Source organism: Empidonax traillii, unplaced genomic scaffold (genome assembly GCF_003031625.1).
Source record: "Empidonax traillii isolate 1590-97213 ecotype Southwest subspecies unplaced genomic scaffold, ASM303162v1 scaffold1492:size189942, whole genome shotgun sequence".
NCBI classification, from domain to species: Eukaryota; Metazoa; Chordata; class Aves; order Passeriformes; family Tyrannidae; genus Empidonax; species Empidonax traillii.
The window spans coordinates 1-20,594 of NW_020956685.1; the positions used below are offsets into that span (position 1 = coordinate 1).

General features: G+C 58.9%; 3 protein-coding genes across 3 annotated transcripts; all 3 read right to left on the reverse strand.

The window, feature by feature from the left end:
* Window positions 1-11: 11 nt before the first annotated feature.
* On the reverse strand, window positions 12-7,905 carry TRIM47 (tripartite motif containing 47). The gene is made up of 6 exons (XM_027907556.1): window positions 7,210-7,905; window positions 5,385-5,480; window positions 4,618-4,848; window positions 3,859-4,054; window positions 3,100-3,174; window positions 12-1,901 (listed from the first exon to the last, which is right to left on the reverse strand). Exons 1-6 carry the CDS (start codon window positions 7,903-7,905, stop codon window positions 1,276-1,278), a joined length of 1,920 nt encoding a protein of 639 aa, XP_027763357.1. The 3' UTR covers window positions 12-1,275.
* A 476-nt stretch (window positions 7,906-8,381) lies between these two features.
* Window positions 8,382-13,883, reverse strand: TRIM65 (tripartite motif containing 65). The gene is made up of 6 exons (XM_027907557.1): window positions 13,275-13,883; window positions 12,599-12,694; window positions 12,291-12,524; window positions 11,841-12,012; window positions 11,461-11,541; window positions 8,382-10,364 (listed from the first exon to the last, which is right to left on the reverse strand). Exons 1-6 carry the CDS (start codon window positions 13,722-13,724, stop codon window positions 9,811-9,813), a joined length of 1,587 nt encoding a protein of 528 aa, XP_027763358.1. The 5' UTR covers window positions 13,725-13,883; the 3' UTR covers window positions 8,382-9,810.
* A 1,379-nt stretch (window positions 13,884-15,262) lies between these two features.
* Window positions 15,263-20,570, reverse strand: MRPL38 (mitochondrial ribosomal protein L38). The gene is made up of 9 exons (XM_027907560.1): window positions 20,480-20,570; window positions 19,037-19,216; window positions 18,331-18,459; window positions 18,041-18,249; window positions 17,637-17,709; window positions 17,046-17,091; window positions 16,582-16,740; window positions 16,094-16,230; window positions 15,263-15,829 (listed from the first exon to the last, which is right to left on the reverse strand). The coding sequence occupies exons 1-9, from the start codon at window positions 20,544-20,546 to the stop codon at window positions 15,693-15,695; spliced, it is 1,137 nt and encodes a 378-aa protein (XP_027763361.1). The 5' UTR covers window positions 20,547-20,570; the 3' UTR covers window positions 15,263-15,692.
* Between the last annotated feature and the right edge of the window lie 24 nt (window positions 20,571-20,594).

A 20,594-nucleotide genomic window follows, 5' to 3' on the forward strand; every position in this document is an offset into this window, starting at 1 on the left:
GAATAGTATTCCCTCTTGCTTGAGAGTAGTTTTTGTTAATTGTTACTTATTCCCAGAGCCTAAACGGTCATTTAGTAACTGACTGATGCTGCATCTTTTATTGATGTGATCACAGCTGTCTCTAAAACAGACCATTCGTCCCTGGGACATATTCACAGCACCTCTGTCACTTAAAAAAACTCTCTAAGCTAAGGGGCATGTTTGCAGCTCAAGTGTACCCAGGGTTCTTGAAGAGTTGGGAGTTTAACAGTATTAAAATCCCTTAAAATAACAGGGTCAACAAAAACGAGGGGGGAAATCTGGCTGTAAAGCTTTGGGAAGCAGTTCCCAAGGAATGTGTCTACAGAAAGCACATCCTCAAAATTTGGTTTGTGCTGCTCCCTTCACCATGTCCAGGCAGGAAGTTTCTCCCTTTCCCAGCTGGGATTTTCGGCTGTGGTGGGGAACGGACCTGTGGCCACAGGGCTCCAACACACACAGGACCATGGCTTTTCCCAAACCAGCCTGGCCACAGAGCAGCATCCAAGATACCCACTGGCTGCAGTGTAAGTAAGGGCACAGAGCTTTGTTTCATGTTTGCAGCATTAGTGGGTAGCCAGCCCTGCAAGGAGTGGTGCTGCATCACCACAGCATCACCCAGCACCCAGCCAGGCTCCTCCACATCCCTCTCCCCCACGCCAAGGCACGGCGGTGATGTGGGCACGGGAAAAGCGACCACATCTGCTTTGGGGCTTCACCTGGCCCACGCTGGGCTTGCTAGGTCAAAGGCACTTCATAAGGAGCATGTGGAAAGTGTCGAAGAGCCAGCACTTAAAAAAGCATCAGTGACACAGAGCCAGAGACAAGGCACAAAGCAGAGCATCTGTGCAAGTCGCCAGGCCAGGGCAAGCACACGTGAAGGAGGGGGACCGGGCAGCTGGCCAAGGTACAGCTTCAAACCCATGTGGCACTTCTCCTGAGCAGCACACTTTACCAAGAAAGGCTTGTCACGGTCCCTGATGTCCAGAAAGGGAAGCTGAGGGGCAGGGAGCAGCACAGAGACTCGCCCAAGTTCACTCAGCAGCCCAGCAGCAGAGCCGGCGCTCGGATCCAGCCCCCTCCTGGCTCCCAGCCCGTGGCTCTGCCCGCCAGACGGCTTCATCCAGCCCTGGGTCACCAACAGCACAGAGAGGAGGGAGGGCTGCCAAAGAGACAGACAAAGGGAGGCCGTGATGGCAGCAATACCCTGCAGGAGAGACTCGTGTGGGCCTTCCCGCGCTCCCGCTGTCCGGGCAGTTACCGACGCTTTAGCACCGAGACACAGTCCTTCTTCAGCGGCCCGATCTGCAGGTGGGCATCCACACTCTCCAGGAAGAAGGCTGGCTTCAGCTTGCACGAGAAAAGAGAGCCAAAGTGGTGGTTGATCTTGTTCTGGAACGGGTCAGACTTCCCCTTGGTGAAAGGCGAGACCTTGAGCTGCCGCAGGCAGGTCATCTTGGAGTCCTTGACCCCGTAGAAGGTTAAGGCCTTTTCCGAATACTCCAGGAAGACCCCAATGGTTTGGAAGAACGGCTGCTGGATGACGGACTCGAAGCCCCCAAACCAGGCCACGTAGTTCTGCCCATTCCACTGGAGGCAGCAGGAGCGGTCGTTGCGGCCCAGGCGGCCCCGGTTGTAGGCCTCCCGCGGGTCGAAGTCCTCGGCGATGACCCCGATGCTGACCCAGCCGTCGATGAGCTCCACCTCCCAGTAGTAGTTGCCCCGGTTCATGAGGTTCAAACCCAGCACCTGCTCGCAGTTGATGAAGCGGGTCGGGCTCTCTGGGTAGGGGATGGGGCACAGCACCCGCTTGGCCCCTTTGGTGCCGAACAGCTGGATGAACTTGTCGGCCGTGTCGCTGTCCAGGTCAATGATGAAGGCGACTGGGTGGGGCAAGAAGGAGAAATGAGGATGAGGAGGGAAATCCTGCCAGCCCTCCCTGCTCTGATCCCTCTGTCCCAGCTTTTAACAAATAGCATGATCCTTTCTGACTTGTCCCATCACTCCCCTTGCTTTTAAATACCATGTCAAATTTCAGTCAATGAGGATCAGGGACTGAAAGAGCTGATGGTCCTATAAGCAGGATGAATACATGGCAGAGGAAGGAGCAGAGGGGCTGCTCAGTGAGCTCAACCATGATACCATCACATCAGAGCATCTACCTGAGAGAGTGGTGGTAGGAAAATCCCATATAAAAGCTGATTTCAGGTAACCACAGACAAACATGGCAGGGAGGGAACCTGAGAAGACGGGAGACCAGCCAGGAATGTCACAGCTACAAACCCACTGCTCCTTGTGGTCAGCTTGCATGGCACTGTGGCTCCCACAGGAGCAGACGTAGCCCCCAACATGCAAGGCCACGTGAGAACCACCACTGGATCACAAACAGAGGGAATCCACAGTGGGAACAGCCCTGGATATCTGTTACTATTGATTGCATTGCACATCTGAAACATGGTGTGTCCCAACCCAAGAGCAGCAGCAGAGCACACCCAGCTTGAGCACAGGGCCCAGAGGGCTGCACTGTGCCACCACGGCAGATCTTGTCCCCTGTGGACATCCCTGTGGTGACCCCATAACCCCTGTAAGGCTGGAGGGACACAAGGTGGAATGTAGGAGCTCAAGCCTTAGCCCTGCACCCACCAGCCTCAGCCCCTTGTGCCCCACTCTGCTCAGCCACTGCATGATCCCTCTCATGCTGCAGCTGACCCTCACCAGCCCAGTGCTCTGCAGCAAACAAGGCAGATGCACAAACTCTGATCTAATTTAGCAGAGGATCCAATTTTGTCAAGGGCTGGAAGGCGGCAGGAATTACACAGGACGTCTGCAGCCCCCCTGGGGCAGCTGGGCCGGCAGAACCACAGACAAGGGAAAAAAAGTATCACCAGTGTAACCAGACTTTGGCTGTTGTCAGGAAAGCAAGGAGGCTTCCTTGTTTGCCAAGCAATATTTCCTCTGGTGGCGGCAGCGCTCCTGCCAGCCGTGGGCTTGGGATCAGCGCTGGCCGGGCATGTGGGAAGGAGAGAGGAAAGGGAAGGTGGACCTTAGCAACAACTGCCAAAGCAAAAGTCCCTCACTTACATTTCAGGAAATAATCACGGCTCTCCAGGCAGGCAGGATCGTTTGACTTGTCTGGAAACCGGGATTCGGCCAACGCTGCCGAGAGAGGGACAGAAGGGTTTGCACCAGCAGAGGAACCAAAGCAACAAGGGTGTTACTGGAGCATCACCCCCTGCCCAGCACCCTGGTGGTACCCAGCTGTGCCCCCTGCATCCCCACTTCCCCTGCACACCCCTGATGGCTCCCACACAGGGAAGGACAGACACCGCTTTAGCCACCCCAGGGAGACAGGCAGGGGGGCAAGGAACTGGCTGCAATTCCCCATGGGAATCTGAGCAAATGAGTGAGGAGAGAGCTCAGGTTAAATGAGAGAGCACAGGAGAGAGCTGCCACATTGGCTTTCTATCCCTGGCAGGTTTGGGAGATCACAGCCTGCCCCATGAAGAGGATCATCTATCCTGGGAAGAAGAGTCCCCTTTCATGGGAGGCCACTTTGGCCACCTGCCCTCTCCCACAGGGCCCTGCCTAACTCCCAGGCTGTTTGTTGCCTCTCCAGCCTCCGGTCTCTGTGGAAAAATTCACAAAACCTCAAACAGGCGTAAGCCCAGACAGGGATTGTGCAACGTGCAGGGAACCCGTGCTGAGCAGCTTCCAGGGCTGGAGGGAGAGGGGCCAGTGCTCGTGGGGGACATCGAGCCCAGAGACATCTCCCAGCTGTGCAGGGAGGAGGGGGAGGGTGATGGGGAGACCTCCGGGCAGAGGGACTGGCTGAGTACAAACCTTCCTCCATCTCCTGGTAGTTCAGCCCGTCAATTCCTTTCCCCTGCAAGTGGTTCCACTGGTTTTTGCAGGCAGTGGACAGCACATCCTTCACGGCGCCCACGACTTGGGTGCACTTGGTGAAGTTCAGCTCGTTCTGGAAGCTTGGAGCAGGGGAGAGGTTTTCTTCCATGGCTACTTTTAAGGCCTGAAATTCCTGAGCCAAAAAAGACAGAGTTTCAGGAGTTTTCAAACAAGCCAAAGTTGTCTCTTGTTCCGCGACCTCACCCAGCCCTGGAGGATTTGGGAACTGGCAGCTCTCAGGACTTGGCCCAAGGACAGCCTTCACAAGGGAGGAGAGCTCTTTCCCGGCCACGTGTTCCTGGAACCTGCTCTTAGCTCCCTTTCAAACCTGCACCCAGACCATGACCACCTCACACAGAGCAGCATCTCCTCCTGAAAAGGTCTCCTCTTGCTGGGCTGTCAGGGAGGGGGAAATGCTAGAGGGGGGCAGTGGGGCACCACAACCTCTTGTTCTCTGCCCCTCACACCCAGGTACCCAGCCTGGGCAGCACATCAGCTTCCCCTGAGTCACAAACAGGAGAGGGGAGAAAGTCTTGGCCGCCTGTTTCTCCTGGGAGTGAGGAGGGGAGAGAACTGTACCAACAGGGGTGAGACTCTACAGCCCACACATCCCAGGGCTCCTGGCCCCCAGCTCCTCAGGGAATGGGACAAAATCCCAAAAGACAATACTACTGGCTCCTTCTTGCCCCATCCCACCTGGAGGAAGTAGATGGTGTCGGTGCTGGCGACGTTCTCCAGGTTTTGCTTGCACTGGGCCAGCTTGGCTCGTCTCTCCTCCTTCCAGCGGAGATCAGCCTCGGCCTCCCCCAGCATGGAGCGCTCCCCGGCCTCAATGAAACCCGTCACCTCCTTCTGGAAGGTCGCCAGGACCTCAGAGGCTTCTGCAAAGAGCTTCTCAACCCTTTCCTTCTCCTTCGTGGCAGCACCCTGAGTGCAGTGAGAGAAAGGTCAGGTCCCACAGGTGAAGGTGCAGGAGGGCACCCTTGTCCCCTGCCCAGCACCCACCTCTCAGCTCTCTATCAGGGGTCCCCCTGACACCCCATCACCCCCTTCATCCAAGAGCTGAGATCATTTCGCAGCTCAGCTATCGAGGGATCCGGCTGGGCACAGCCACCTACTGCTGCACCATGCCTGGTGTCCCCAGGCAGTGAAGTGACATGGTGGCACAAGGGCCAAAGGGGACCTGTGAGCCCCAGGAGAAAAGGTGCAAGAGCCAGAGGATGCCCTGGCATGGTCCTTGCCCTGTTCCTTCTTCCAGGTTGCAAACGAAAGCAACCAGAGATGCCATGAGGGTTAGCAGAGACGAGGAACAAGATTCCTCAGGGATCCTTGCCAGGTGGTTTTATGGAGCACATTGCCCTGTGAGCACCAACTCTACACCCCACACACCCCAAAAGCCCCTTCCCCTCCGCTCCCCAGCCCAGCAGAGCTGCACTAACAGAGCGAAGCCATCGCAGAGTCACCTTAATGAGCTCCACCATCTTCTTGGCCTGTGCGATGGTGACTGCCAGCTCCTCCAGCTCATTCTCCGCATCGCTGAGGAATTTGGCTTGTTGGGCCTGCAAACACAAGGGACAAACACTGAGCTTTGCCCCCGATCCCAGAGGGAGCTGCAGGACACCCAGATGCTCCCCAGGTTCAACCCTCTCTGACCATGACCTCGCTGTCGGGCTTCAGGTGAAGGACATGGGGAGCCGTGAGTTGTTTTCCTGTTTTCCTTCCCTGCCACATCCAACCTGCAAACATCCCTTCTCCCTGGGCTGGGAAACTAAAGGAGCAGCCGGGCTGCAAAGGGTCATGTCCAGTTCCACGCTCCACACCCTGGTCCCAGCGGAAACCAAACAAAACAGGAATTTGAAAGCAAACCCATGGGGCAGTGACTGCAGCAAGTGCAGCTAAGCTGTGTGTGCTCTCAGTATGCATCCCAAGGCTGGGGAAAATCCACCTGGGAGTGGCGCAGAAGCTGAAAGGCAGAACTGGACCACTCAGAAACACAGCACAGAGTCCCCTGGAGGTTTCTCTTTAGGAGCAAAGCAAACCAACAGAGGTGCTGCGTGGCTGCAAAGGAAGCACATTCCCAACATGTCGTTTCCTGGCGTGCTATTGTTGGCCCCAGCCATTGCCCATCATGAGCTCCCTGGGGAGCCAGGAGGGCACTGCACTCCCCAACCAGGGCAGATCCCTGCTAATGCTCAGCCTCCTGGCCCTGCTCCCTGCAGTCCTTGTGCCCAGTGAGGGGATACAGGTGCCTTCCCCGTCCATCCTTCCCAGCCTGCAGCACAAGGGTGGTGGCAGAGGGCAGTGGCAGAAGCCGTGCAGGCAACGTTAAGCAGTGTCTGCTGAGGTCTGACAGCTCCTCCGGGCTGGGATCACACTCACTTTCTATTTTAAGGCACCTGATGACTAATAATGCCGACAAAAGGGTTTTCCTGCAATCCCAAGAACCCACGAGAGAGCGGGAGCTGGCTTGGGGCTGTTTCTGTGCTCCCTGCCAGCATGTCCACAGCCCCTGGGCTCTTCCTTGGAAAAACCAAACCCTCCCAAGGTCTCCAAATGCCTCATCCCGATGCAGGGTGTCACCACACCGCAAGCCTCATAGACTCTCATCTGCCTGAAGCCCCACAGAGGCCCCACACATTTGAGGCAGCAGCGTCCAGGAAGGCAGCACCGTGTTGGGCTTGGAGCCCCGGCTCCCGGGGAGGCTCGTGGGTGTGAATGTAGGAGGTGACTCAGTCACATCTGGGAATGGGAGTGATGGAAAAAAACCCCGCTGCCAAAACGCCGGGATACAAAGGGCTGGGGGAGTGGGAGCGGCGGCAGGGCAGGCTGCCAGGAGTCGGGAAAAACCGCCTCGACCGAGCTGTGGGAACAAGATGGGGAAGGCGGGAGACCCGTGACCGCGGGGGCGGACACTGCAGGGTGTCCCAGGCACCCCCACCCCAGGCCTATACCCACGGGATTTCCACAGTGAGAAAAATCCCCAGGGGCCGGCTGGCAGCGGGTCTGCCCCCATCCCTGCCTCCATCTGCCCATCCCGTCCCCACCTCACGGGGCTTCCTGACGGCACAGCACCCTGTCCATGCGGGGTGGGGTCCCCCGAGGGGTGCCGGCTACAGCCCCACCCCACCCACGCCATCCCACCAGCGCGACACCTGCACACACCCCACGTGGGGATTTAGGCTCCCCGCTGGGGACACGGGTACAGCACGAAACCCTCCAAGGGACGCCGCACCTCGCCCCACCCGGGACACCCCCACGCCGCCCACCCACCCACCCGCACGCACGCACCTCCTTGTGCTCCCGCTCCTGCTCGAGGGGCACCACGTCGTGGGCGCGGTGCTCGTGGGCGCGGCAGCGGGCGCACACGCAGGTCTGCTCGGTGCGGCAGAAGCCGTCGAGGGGCTGCAGGTGGCGGGGGCACAGCCCCTCCTCCAGCCGGCGCAGCGGGGCCACGAGGCGGTGTGCGCGGAAGGCGGGGGCGCGGCGGTGCGGCTCCAGGTGCGCCCCGCAGAACGACGCCAGGCACACCAGGCACGACCGCGCCGCCGCCACCCGCGACCCCGGCGGGCACACGTCGCACAGCACCGCCGCTCCCGCCTCCCCTCCGCAGTCCTCCTCCTCGGCTCCCGGAGCCATCGGCGACGGCGGGGACGAGCCGCCGGTGGCGGCCGCCAGCAGCGGCAGGAGCTCGCAGAGGGCGCGGTTCTTGCGGAGCCGCAGGGACGCGGGGACGGGCTCCTGGCAGAGCGGGCAGCGGACGGCCCCGCCCGCCCCGCCGCCGTCGGGGGGGCCCGGCTGCTGGCGGAGCGCCCGCAGGCAGCCCTGGCAGAAGTTGTGCCCGCACGGCACCGTCACCGGGTCCCGCAGCACGTCCAGGCAGATGGGGCAGCCCAGGGGACCCTCGGGCAGCCCCGGAGCCGCCAGCGCCAGCCGCAGCGCCGCGGCGGAGGAGGACGGCGGGGCGCTCCCGGGCGCAGCATCCATCCCTGAGCGCCCCGAGCGGCCCCGGCCCCGCTCCCAGCCCCGACGGGGGCGGGCGGCTGCCGCGCCCCGCCCGCCCGCTCCGCCTCCCCCCGCCCGCAGCTGGAGGGCTGACCCGCATTATCACCCCCTGCACCTTGTGCTCAGGCACACGCCTTCTCGGGGAATTCTCACCCCTGGGATCTGCACCCACTGGGCATCTGGTTCCTCCCACCGGCATCTGCTGCCTTCAGGGAAATCTGCCCCCAGCCCTCGGGGGAATGCCACCACGATAAATATATATTGTTCCCCAACTAGGGTCTGCCACCTCCTAAAGGATCTGCCCCACTGGAATCTGGACTCTTCTCAGGGCTCTGCTGCTCCCAGGGGAAGCTGCTGCCCCTCCCCAAATCTCCCATCCCAGGAATCTGTAGCCAGCCCATTCCAAACCCACCCCAAGGGATCTGCTGTCCCCTGTGAGTATCCCCTTCCCTCCAGGACCTGCTGCCACCCCACTGCTCCCCAGGAGCTGCTCCCCACCTTGAGGCCATATGGAATGTCCTGGGTCCCCCCAGTGCACAAGTGCAGGTGCTTTCCTGCCAGGCCCATGCCCATGGACCCACGTCAGCCATTCCCATGGAAAAAAGAGCTGGCTCAGTCCCTGTCCCCTCTTCTTCCAGGGCCCATCAGGCACCAAGCAGGGGTGGGGATGGGGAGATGCCAAAGTGCTTTTATTGTGAGGATCTGCCTCATAAGCATGGTGTCTCCAGACCCCTCCTGTGCAGACCATTTTTCGACTTGGATAAGTTCCCAGGTCCACGCTGGCCCAAGGACAGGGCTGGGAGGGTGGGGAGGTGTGGAGTGAAGGAGGAAACATGGCAAGAAAAATCACATCTATTCTTGCAGAAGGGGTTTGATCCTTTGAAGCCTTTTTTCCCCCAAAGGAAACAATGATGTTATTCATTTCCCTTGCATTCTCCTGCAAGGTGAATTCCCCAGCACCTTTGATCCCAGTGCCCAGTTTCACCCCGTTATCCCTCACCAGCATTCCTGCAGGAGCGGGAGGAGACCTGTGGTCTCGCCCTTGGAAAAGCTTCAATCAAAACTTCAGACTTTCTTCTGTGCCAGATCAGGCCTGGGGCAGAGCCATAGGAAACCAAGTTTCCTTATCACAGTGCCCTGGTAAATAAAAGACCTTTCTCCAGCCAGCTGGTCCCTCCAAAGGGCCAGTCACCAACCCCTCGAGGACATGGAGGGGCAGGATGGGGTCCTGCAGGGATGGGTGCAGGAACAGGGGCACCCAGCTCTCCTCCCCTTCCCCCTGTGCTGCTTGGTCCCGTATCTCCCACAAGCACCAAGGTCAAAACAGTAGGAAAATAGAGCTTTATTGGGAAAAGCAGCATCCTACAAAGAGCTGCAGCATAGAACCCTGAAAAGTTGCTGCATCAAGTCCAAGAGTGGCAAGAGGGGACTGGGAGGGGTTGGGGGAGCAGGACCTGCCTGCATGTGAGGTTGGGGGAGCACAGGGCTCCCTCTGCATTGCTCCACAGCACACTGTGGCAGCAGCATCCCTTCTATGCTCTCCCTCACCCCAAATCTTCTCCAGGCTTGGGAGGTTTGGAAGGGACAAGAGAAAGAGGAAAACCTAATTCTTTCACTCCCTGCTTCCCCTTCCCTCGCTCCATCTGCAGGGATGGGCACCCACATGTGCCCTCACACACAGTGACCAGGGGCTTCACCCCCACGGTGAGCTCCAGCCCTGCCTCCTCCCCCTTCCCTGCATCAGCAGAGTGATATTTGCATATGCAAATTAAACCAGTCAATTTTCATGTCTGGTCCTCATCATCTCTCATTTAAAATATTGCACCACATGCCTGCCTCGGCACTGAGGTCCCTCCTGCACCGTGACAGGTCCTGGCTGCAGGTTGGCTACGGCACCGGCCCGGCTGATGGATCGGCGTCCCTCTGGCACAGCGTCACCACTCGCCCCTCACACAGCCAGAACACGGGGTACAGGGGTTCCGTGAAGACATCGTGGAAGGAGTGGATGAGCTGCATCCTCTCCCCGAGGCCGTAAAAGGAGAGGAGCCCCTTGCCGTAATCCAGGCTGACCCCCAGGTTCTTGTACAGCTGCTCCCGGATTTTCTCCGCCTGGCCCTTGTGCCAGGCCAGGTAACAATCCTCCCGCACCTGCAGCCCCCACGAGCCCCCGTCCAGCCCGATGTTGAACTTGTGGCCCTGCTGCTGCTCCCGGGGGAGGCCCCGGTAGGTGACCCCCAGGATGACGGAGTGGCTGGAGATCTTCACCTCCCAGTAGTGGTGTCCGGGGCCGTAGCCCTGCGTGCACAGCACCTGCCAGGGCTCGAAGCGGGGTCCCTGCCCCCTGCACACAGCACTGGGGCCGTGCTTGGCTCTCCGGGCACCTCTCGACAGCTCCAGGTACTTGTTGGCTGTCTCGGGATCGAAGGTCAGGTTGCGGTGGTCTGGGAAGAGCAAGGGCATGGATGGGGCTGAAAAGCTTCATCAGATCTTTCTGTCCGTGGTGTGAGACCTCCCCCCCCAGCAGTGATGGGGTTTAGGCTGTGGCAGGGCTGGCTCCAGAAACAGAAGGGAACACATTTGTCTGGAGGGGAAGGTGAGTGGAGTGAGATGAGATACCTGCCCTGGAAGGGACAGGAGCAGCCCAGAGACAGCTGGCAAGGCACCCAGACATGATGCTTCACGCAGTCCTTGCACAGCCCAGCTCACAGCCAGCACGTGCCAGTGGCTCTGTGGTCATTTCAGAACAGATCTTGGTTTTATGAGCAAAAAATATGAGCGTGGGTGGGGAGGGAGGGAGAGAACACCAGGCAAGTAAATATGGTATTGCAGGGAGTTACTCTCCTGTGCATGGGCTGTTGTAACTCCTGCCATGGGCACTCACTGCTCACCAGCACATCACCTTCCTCCCACAACAATCTGTCCCACAGCTCACTGGGCTCCTGACTGCTGCCCATAAATAAGGGGGGTTTTCCTATTAATAACCCTAAGAATGATTTTTATGGGACTAATGGAAGGAATTAAAGGTCCCCTAGGCAGTGACTGCCTTGCTGGCAAGAGTGACATGATCAACATGCCCTAAACTTTGCCCAACCCTCTTCCCAACAGGGAGGAGATGGGAAAAGGAGCAGTGAGGAAATCCTTAAGGAACTGGAGCGGGATGGGCCCGGGGAGGGAAGGGGATGTGAAGGACAGGGAATGCTGAGGCCAAATCCCTACATAGAGAGCAATGACTGCAGGTAGGGCACTGGGCTAGGGCTATGCTGTGCAGGGCAGTGACTGATACAATACCAGGCAGCTCCAGTTTCCATGAGAAAGCATTCCCTGGTGCTGCTAATCCCCCTAATTTCCCACCCACACAACGTCGCCCAGCCCATCCACCCTGTCCCACAGTTAGGGAGAGAGATTAGCAGAACCACGGAAGGAACCCCTGTCCCCCCAGCCACAACCATCCGCTTCCCAGGGAAGAACCCAGCTTGGTGACATCTCTGCCTGCTGGGGACCCCAGCTGGGTCCCCCTGTCCCTCCCGTGCTCCTCACCCTTCAGAAGCTCAGCTCGGAGCTGGCACTTGGGGAGAGGGGTCACGACCTTCACTGCCGGCTCCTGGGGCTGCACTGGGCCTGTGGAGGATGGGAACAGGCATTTTGAGTGATGCCACCCAAAAACTTGTTTCTTCCTAGCTGCATGGGAGGGGAGGAGGAAGAAAAAGTCCAGCATATCCAAGCCTGGGAGCAGGCATGTACCCACTTGGTTCACCATTCCCAGCAAAGAGGGGCCATGGGGAAGCCACCCAGTTCATCCCACCCCATCTGCTGAACAGGAGATGTGTGTCCCAGCCCAACCCCCTGTGCCTGGCACAGTGACATGGGCCAGGCTGGGATTCAGGATGACTCGGTGGCCCTGAGAACAGAAGGATTACCTTGGCCAGCAGGACTGGGGGCTTTGGGGGCCACAGAGCCAGGCAGGTCCTCCAGCAGGAGCCTGGAGATGTCGGCGAGGATCTCAGAGATGGGGTTGATCACATGAGCCACATTAAACTCCACTGGGACCGGCACCTCCGGGCTCTCCAGAGGTGGCAGCAGGGAGAACTCCTGTGGATGGACACACAGACAGCCCTGCACCAGCCTGGGGAGGACTGTGTGACTCCAGTGCACACACTGGGACTCCCCAGGGGATGATGGGGGGATCCCAGCACTGCCCATGCAAATCCCCCTAAAACAGCTCTTCCCCACAGCCCCATCACATCCCTGAGCTGGGCTGAGGATGAGTTTCCCCCAGGAAAGGGGCTGAACACATCTCTGCCCTCACTGAAAGGGTGCAGGGCAGGCAGTGCCCAGGCACAGGGAGGGACACAATGTCAGGACAGTACCTGGAGGAAGGTCCTGTGGTCAGGGCAGGCCAGCAGGCTCTGAGCCCTCTCCCTGTGCTGGCCAAGGACATCCAGCCTGTCCTTCAGGAGGCTCCAGTTCTCCTCCAAGCGCCCCAGAGCCACCACCTGCTCTTCCTCGATCCTGGCCACCGACTGACACTGGAAATCCTCCAGAGCTTTCTTCAGGTGGGCGAATTTGCTCTGGATCCCAGACTTGAGCTCCTCAGAGGAGTCCTGGGAAGAGAAGAGCAATGAGAGCCACTGTGCTCCCACCCACGTGCCCAGCACAGGGGTGGCCACAGCACTACCTTGATGCTGCGTGTTTGCTCCTCCAGCTCCCGCATCGCCTGCTCGATCCCCTCCGATTCCTTCTGGGCTTTTTCCAGGGACTCCTTCAAAAGGGTCTGTGAAGAGAGGCACCAACATAGAACCAAAAGACCCCCAAGGTGATCACGTCCAGCCTTTGGCTGAATACCACCAACTAACCCACAGCACTAAGTGCCATGTCCAGTCCTTTCTTCCAGTCGTGTCCAGCTGCACATCCTGCAGTGCAGTACTGCTGCCCACCTGGCCCCTGGAGCCCTCTCAGGGCTGCAGGACAAGGCTAATGGGGAAGGAGAAGCCTTGGGAAGGGGACACTGCATCAGGGTCACAAAGAATTGATTTTTCTGTGCTGTCTTTCACCCTCTTTTTATCTATTTCCTCTGGATCAGAGGGTCACAAACACATATATCACCGTTCATCCAGTGCTGCTGGATTCACCCAGCTCGCTGCTGCTCCTGACAGCACCTGGTTTCTCAGGGAGCAGCAGGGCACTGGTGGCTCCTCCTGGCCAGCCCCACTGCTCAGCTGAGGCCGGGCACAGCCTGGCACCCGGAGGCACATCACATCCCCCCCGCAGGGCACGGGACAGTGGAGGCGAATGTCCGAGCTGCTGTGACTCCCCTTGCTCGCTCTCCCATCCCTGCCACCAACAGTCCCCACCTGCTTTTTGAGCCGTTCCTCCTCGAAGAGCACCCACCGGTGCCGCTGGCACTGCCGGACGATGCAGACGCAGCAGATGCAGCGCCGCTCGTCCTCGCAGTACAGCTCCAGCGGGCGCCCGTGCTGCGGGCACAGCTCGCCCGGGGCCACCTCGCACCTCCCCGCGCCCGCGCCCCGCGCGTCCCCGTCCCTCGCGAGCTCCACCACGCTGTACAGGGTGACGTTCTTCTCCAGCTCCGGGCACCGCTCGAAGTCCCTGCGGCACTCGGGGCATGTATAGCCCGCCTCGGCCCCGGCGGGCGCCCGCTCTCGCTTGTGCCAGTGGTCGCTGATGCAGCGCTTGCAGAAGTTGTGGCCGCAGGGCAAAGTCACGGGCACCCTGAACAGGTCCAGGCAGATGGAGCACACCAGCTTCTCCTCCAGCTTCTGCGAGACGGGGAGCTCCTCCATCCTGCCTGCGCCGGGGAGCGGGGCGAGGAGCCGGGGAAATAGAAACTCAGCTGTGCAGGGGAGGAGGAGATGGTGACGCCGTGCCCAGAGGCGGGTCAGGACGCCCAGCCAGACGTGCTCTTAAAGAGACACCTAGTGGGTGCCCGTCGGCCACGCTGCGTGTGCCACACGCTGGGGAGACGAGGGGACTGGAAGGGCTGGAGCTGCTCCCCTCGGGGAGAGGGAGGGCTGTGAAGCAGAGCGGGAGGCTCCGGAGAGGATGGAAGGCTGCAGAGGCAGTGCAGGGACACACGGAGGAGGCTGACAGGGATCAGAGTGATGTGTATCCCCGTCAATGTGCTTACGCAGGTACACATCAATGTGCACTTGGATTTCAGTCCTTTACTGCCCTTTCAGGGAACTCCCAGGCATCCTCACCTCTGCCAGGGCTGGGTCCCCGAGCACAGCACGGCAGCTCCCGCTGGCACAGAGACCTCGGTACAGTGAGAACCAGCAGAGAGGCACCCACCGCTGCTTGCAGCACCTCCCTCTGCAGCGACACGGCTGTGACACACACCAGCACCAGCCAGGGCCACATTCCACCCTTGCAACGTTCCGTTTTGAACTCCAGCTCCTGCTGTTTGCACGTCCCCGTGCACACCCACCACACCTTTTCCTACGAACTTCCTTGCCAACACCCGTGCACATCGGCACCCTGAAACACAACAAAGATGTCACCTGGGCCATCAGTCGCTGCTCAGGGGGCAGGTGGAGTCTTCTGTGTGAAGAACAGTTTGTGTGCACTGCACATCTTCACCTTGTAGTCACGTAGTTCATTTTCAGGAGGAGCACCACCCAAAATCCCCGCCCAACCCTTATCTCTGTACCCTGCTGCTGTGCTACCCCTCGCACACACTCCCAGGCGCTGACACTGCAGGATGGCCTCAGGTGGCAGCAGCTCTGGAGCCTCCCGTCATGAACACCTTCACTTTGCCCTGCACAGGTGAGGGGAAGCGGGGAGCAGGTCTGTGGTGCAGCCAGGGCACTCACCAGTGGGCTTTGATCGTTGGAGCAGCTTCTGTACCACAAGTAGGCTCAGAGCCACGTCCCAGACCACCCCAGGGACCTGTCACAACTCCCTGCACATTCCAGCGGAGCTTCAGCCCCCAAGACATTTCTTTGGGCTGGATCTACCAAGTGTTCAAAGCTCAGAGAAGGACATAACACCACTTGTGGGCACCCCTCCAGCACCCTCACCCCGGCTGAAACCAGACCCCAGAATCCTTTGGAGTGGAGGGGAGTTCAGGGAGCTCCAGGGAAGCTGTAACAACCCCAAGTACCAGCAGTAGGGGGACACTTCAGCACAGTCTCAGGTATTTGCTGGATGCTCTCACTTCCTGAGGAAAGGGGGACCTGCAGAGAAAGTCACCAGAAGCAGCAGTGGGAACAGGCAGCTGTAACAGCAGGAGCACACTGGTATTTTGGGGATTAAACATGCGAACATGGAGAACATGGCTCGGATAACAGGCTCTTCCCAATAAAGACAGCTCTGCTAATGCTTCTCAGAGTGTGTTTAATCAGGTTCATCTCTCCAAGGGGACTGCACAAATAAAGGCTGACACAGCCCTGAACCGCAGCGCTGTACGAGGAGGAAATCCAGGCTGGCCTGGCTCTGTTTGTTCCCTAAACAGGCAAAAGATCCTTGCAGAGAAGCAAGGCAAGGCATCTCTGGGGTAACCCTGCCCTGCCAGCCACTGATCAGCTCTGCTGCAGAATCAGGAGCAAGATTTCAGCCTGGATTCACTTTGAATGTCCTTGTTAAGCAGCCTCTGGACCACGCAGCTCCAGCACTGTGAGCTGCCCATGGCTGCCTTTCCCAGGGGAACTGGGAGCTGAGGGGCTGAGACTTTGTCATCTCCCTCCAGAGGTGCTGAGGGAGTGCAGGAGAGCTGGGAGGCAGCATCCCAGCGGATAGGAGGGGGCCAGCTCCTAGTAAATGCCATAGGTGGGCTCCTCCGTGTCCCGGTACCTGTCCAGGTACCTGAGGGGCTGCAAGCGTGGGAACTTCAGCTGGCGAGGGTGGTACACGGGTGGGCGCACGAACTCGAACACCGGCTCCCTCATGTCTGCAAAGGAGGGACCCACCACCTCAGCACGAGGGCTCAGATCCCAGCCCAGGCCCCCTTTCACCCCCATGGGCACAGGGCTGCTTGTTCCAAGCAGCCTTTTGGAGGTTGTTCCCTCCGGTTGCCGTTTGGAGGAGGGTGGCTCAGGGAGGACCCAGTACGTGCCGATCCCAGACACGTCCCAGGACGGAGTGAGAGCCTGCAGCCACACAGGACCATGTCCCACCCATCCCCTCCAGCATCCTCACACACTGCATTCCTTACTGAGCAGCTGATGGAAGATGGAAGTGACAGAGCTGTCCCACTGGCACTGGAAGAAGGCCAGCCCTGCCGGGGTCATGGCGTCCTCGTGCTTTCTGTAGAAGTCAAACGTGCTGAAGGTTCTCATCTTGAGGCTGTAGCTGGAAACAAGACACAAGCACAAGGGCTGAGCTGAACCTCTCCCTGCAGCAGCACCCCGGGAGGCGACTGCTCCACATCACCCCAGAGCCTATGAAACAGAGGGAAAAGGGAGCCAGCAAAAAGGAAATCTCCCATTGTCTCCAGCCCTGTGCACATTTCTGCCCCAGGCTGGGCAAACCACTGTCATAGCAGCCTGTTCCATAGCAACAGGACCCTGCAGGGCTGGGATTGTGGCTGCAGGGGACACATAAACCCAAAGCAGCCCTGGAGAACCCTGTGGAGTGAAAGGAACTGCCCTCCTACCGCAGTGACAGGCGGGTGAACAAAGCAAGCAGTAACAGCAGAATTACCACGGCATTGGCCGAGTGTCCTCGTGGAAGTCGATGGGACGGTCTTGCTTGAAGAGGATGAAGATGAAGCGATGGTAGCCAGTCCCCATGGCAGGGAAGGGGGGCAGGTAGTGGCAGATCTCCTTTCCTGACTTGATGTCATTGCCTGGGATGTTGGTCCTGAACACAAAGACATTTACTTGGCTGTGTATCCACTCGTTTCCCTCCAGCCGATTCAGCCAGAGTTGCCAATCACTCTGCCACGTTTTGAGGTGACTTCTGCCCCATTTGATAAGGGAACAGATAGCAGAGGCTGCTTTCATTGGAGGAAAAATGCCATCCAGTGATTGGAATGCCAAACAGCAGCAACACCTGCATCTTCAGCAGGACCCAGAGGCTACACGAGCTCATGGCAGGGGCACGAGGGAAAGCCATGGATGCCTGAGATGCTGGGGGAGTTCCTGCCTGCTCCTGAGTGTACTCACACCAGCCAGTGCAGGTACTCCGAGTCTGCATCCCTCAGATGTCCATCTGCCAACACACAACAGAGAAAGGTGACTTAGGGACACCCTGATGTTTGCATCAATCCCAAATGAGAATGCTCAGACCTGCTTTGATCAGAGGGAGCAGCTCGAGACCTCCCAGAATTCCTTTCCTATCACAATAGGAGCTCATTCCTATAGGATTGAGTTTAAAATGAGGAGCAAAGAACTCTGCAGATCTAATTCCAAAATTTTTGGAATCTTGCTGGCCAGCTGCTTCCCTTCACTGTGCTTTGGTTTCTCAGGGTGAACAGTGTCAGCAAGCCTGCCCTCCAGGCAGACTGCCAAGGGAGAGGAGTTTGGGGATGGGAGTCAGGGAATTGTTGGTGTGACACAGGTCCTGCTGTGTCACTGTTCTCTCTCTCAGCTGCTACAAATCTGGGGAGGCTACAATCTTTCCTACATACTACACATGTCCCTACCTGGCAGATATCACATCACCTCTGGCTGTGCAGCCAAAAGAAACAGGAGTTAACCAAAAGCAGAGTGAAACAACCCAGTTTAAATGTGTTCTTTTTAAAACTCACTGCTCACCTGGATTTGTGAGCAACAAAGTCCAAAGGGAGCCTTTATCTGCCTCGTATGTCACTGCAGGGGGACTGGAAGCCTAAAAGGGCAACATAAAGAGAAGGTAAATCACTAAAACAACAGGTTCCATGAATTTGTCACAGGCAAGGCTGGAACACAACAAATACTGGGCACAGCCAGGCCACTGGAATCCAGCTCCACCTGGATTGCCCCCAGAGCATTACTAACCATCAGCCTGCTAACAACCATCCTGCTGCAAATACCTGTCCTTATCAGGTCCAACAAATGCATTTCCTTCAGCACAGAGGAAATGCTCCAGTAAAAGGAACATTGGAAGCATCTGACACAAACAGACAGACAGGAACAGGCTTCCCACGGGGTCCAGGCTGTTCCCAGCTCCCCTCACACACCTCTGATGGAGTCACCATGTTCCCATAGTAGACTGGCACGAGGTACTCGTCCTCTTGGTTGTAGTGCACCCTCAGGGCCACCCATGGGGTGAAGGTGGCCCCCTTGAAGAGATCCCTGAACACCCCGCAGTGCTCGGCCACGCGCTGCTTGTGGAACGGGCCGCTGGTCCTCTCCCACTCTGCCCTCACCTCCTCGAGGGGAATGAGCACTGCAGGGAGACAGGAGGGCTGAAGAGGCACAGCTGGGCCCTGGGGCAGCCAGGGCAGGGAAGGGGTGGTGGGGCACTGACCCGTCTGGAGCCGCGCTGCTCTTTCCATCTCGGCGTTCTGGCGGTTCCCCCTCAGGATTGCCTTCCTCTCCCTGATCTGCTTGGCCCGTGACACCTTTTTGTGTGGCAGGCTGATGTCTGTCGGTGGCTCTTCAGACAGGGGTGAAAAGATCACGCAGGTGAAACATGTGAGCACCCAAAACACCCGAACACAACGCCTGTGAAACGTCTGAGAGGGTGGGAAAGAGGCACAAACTTCCAGACAGGGGGATCGTGGAATCACAGAATGGTTTGGGTTGGGAGGGACCTTAGAGGCCACAGAGTTCCAAACCCTGCCATGGGCAGGAATGCCTTTCACTAGAAAAGACTCAAAAGGACCATCAGGACTCGATTCTGCACCTCCAGGCCCCTCCTCTTCCTTCCCCAGCTCACCACCCTCCCATTCCCAGCTTTGGGATTGGGAGCAGCTCAATGTTATCTGCTGCAGGTCTGGAACTCTGGGTCCTGCTCTGCTCTCTGTGGCACTGCTGAGGCTCCACAGAATCACTTCTTTGCTCTGTGACTTTTGGCAGGTCCTGGCCAGCCTCCCTCCTAGAAAACCACCACCCCTTTTTCCCCTGGAGACACTTGCACCTTGTCCCGGAGCTCTTCACAGGGCAGGTCTGGGGGCAACCCCGTGTCCCCTAGAGCAGCTTCCCAGCCCTCCAGCAGCCCCCCCCCAGGGTACCTTTGGGGGGGTTGGTGTGCTGATGGTACGTCTTCCACCACCGGGGCTTCCTGCTCTCCTTCTCCGCCAGCCGGAAGTAGGGGGCGAAGCTCCGGTACTTCTCCAGGGCGTCCAGGTTACTGACATCGATGTCCTCGTTGGGCATCGGCCCCAGGGGGGCTGCCCGCTTCCAGAGCACAGCTGGGGGGCACAGGGAGAGAGTGATGAGCGTGGAACAGCAGCACGAGGCAGGCTGTGCCACCCCCACCTCCCACAGCCGCGTTCCCACAATCCCAGAATCAACCGGGGTGGAAAAGATCTCCGAGGTCATCGAGTCCAACCCCTGATCCAACCCTGCCGTGGTTACCAGACTGTGGCACTGATGCCACATCCAGTCTGTTCTTAAAAACCCCCAGGGATGGTGACTCCACCCCCTCTCTGGGCAGCACATTCCAATGGCTGAGCACTCTCTCTGGAAAAAAATTTCTTCCTGATATCCAAACTAAACCTCCCCTGGCACAGCTTAAGACCATGCCCTCTTGTCCTACTGCTGCTGGCCTGGGAGAAGAGACTTGGCACCCAGGATCACAGCATGGGACACCTTGGAAGGGACCACAGTGTCCCATCCGGTCCCACCTCCCTGCACCAGCAGGGCCAGCCCAGAGCACGTGGATTGTGTCCAGATGGTTCTGGGATATTCCCAGTGAGGAGATTCCACCCCCTCTCTGGTCTCTCCTCAGTGCTGGGTCACTGCCCAGCCAAGAAGTTCATCCTCCTGTCCAAGTGGAGCTTCCTGGGCATCAGTTCCTGCCCGTGGCTCTTGTGCCATTGCTGGGCCCCCCCAGCAGAGCCTGGGCCATCCTCTGCTCCCTCCCTGAGCCCCTGACACACCCTAGGGAGTGTCTGACACACATGGAGAGGTCCCCTCTCAGTGTCTGCTCTGGAGGCTGAACAGCCCCAGCTCCCTCAGCCTTCCCTGCTCCCAGAGATGCTCCAGTCCCCAAATCCCCTCAGTCACCCTCCACGGGGCTCTCTCCAGGAGCTCCACGGTTCTCTCATCCTGAGAAGCCCAGAACTGGACACAGGCTCCAGGTGAGGCCCCGCCAGGGCTCAGGAGAGCGGCAGGGTCGCTCCCTGCCCTGCTGGGAATGCTCCTCCTCCTCCTGCAACCCAGCGAACTCCTCGTCCCCCGGGCACTGCTGAGCCAGGGACAGCTCGCTGTCCACCAGGACCCCTCGCTCCATCTCCACAGAGCTGCTTTTCCAGCCCGTGCTGCAGTCTGGGGTTATCCCTTCCCAGGTGCAGGACTCTGCGCTAGTCTTTGCTGAACTTCAGACAGTTCCTCTCCGCCCACCTCTCCACCTGTCGAGGCCGCACAGCCCTCTGGGGTATCGGCCACTCCCAGGCGGCCCGGAACGTTCCCTCCGCCTCTCCAGCCCGGTCCCGGCCCCCCGGCCCCCTCACCGGCCGTTCCGAAGCTTCGCCCGCCCCGGGCCCCGCGCAGCGCCGCGCTCAGCAAGGGCGCCGCCATCTTGTGCGCCGGGCTGAGGGAAGGACCCCGTCCCCATGGCGACGGGAG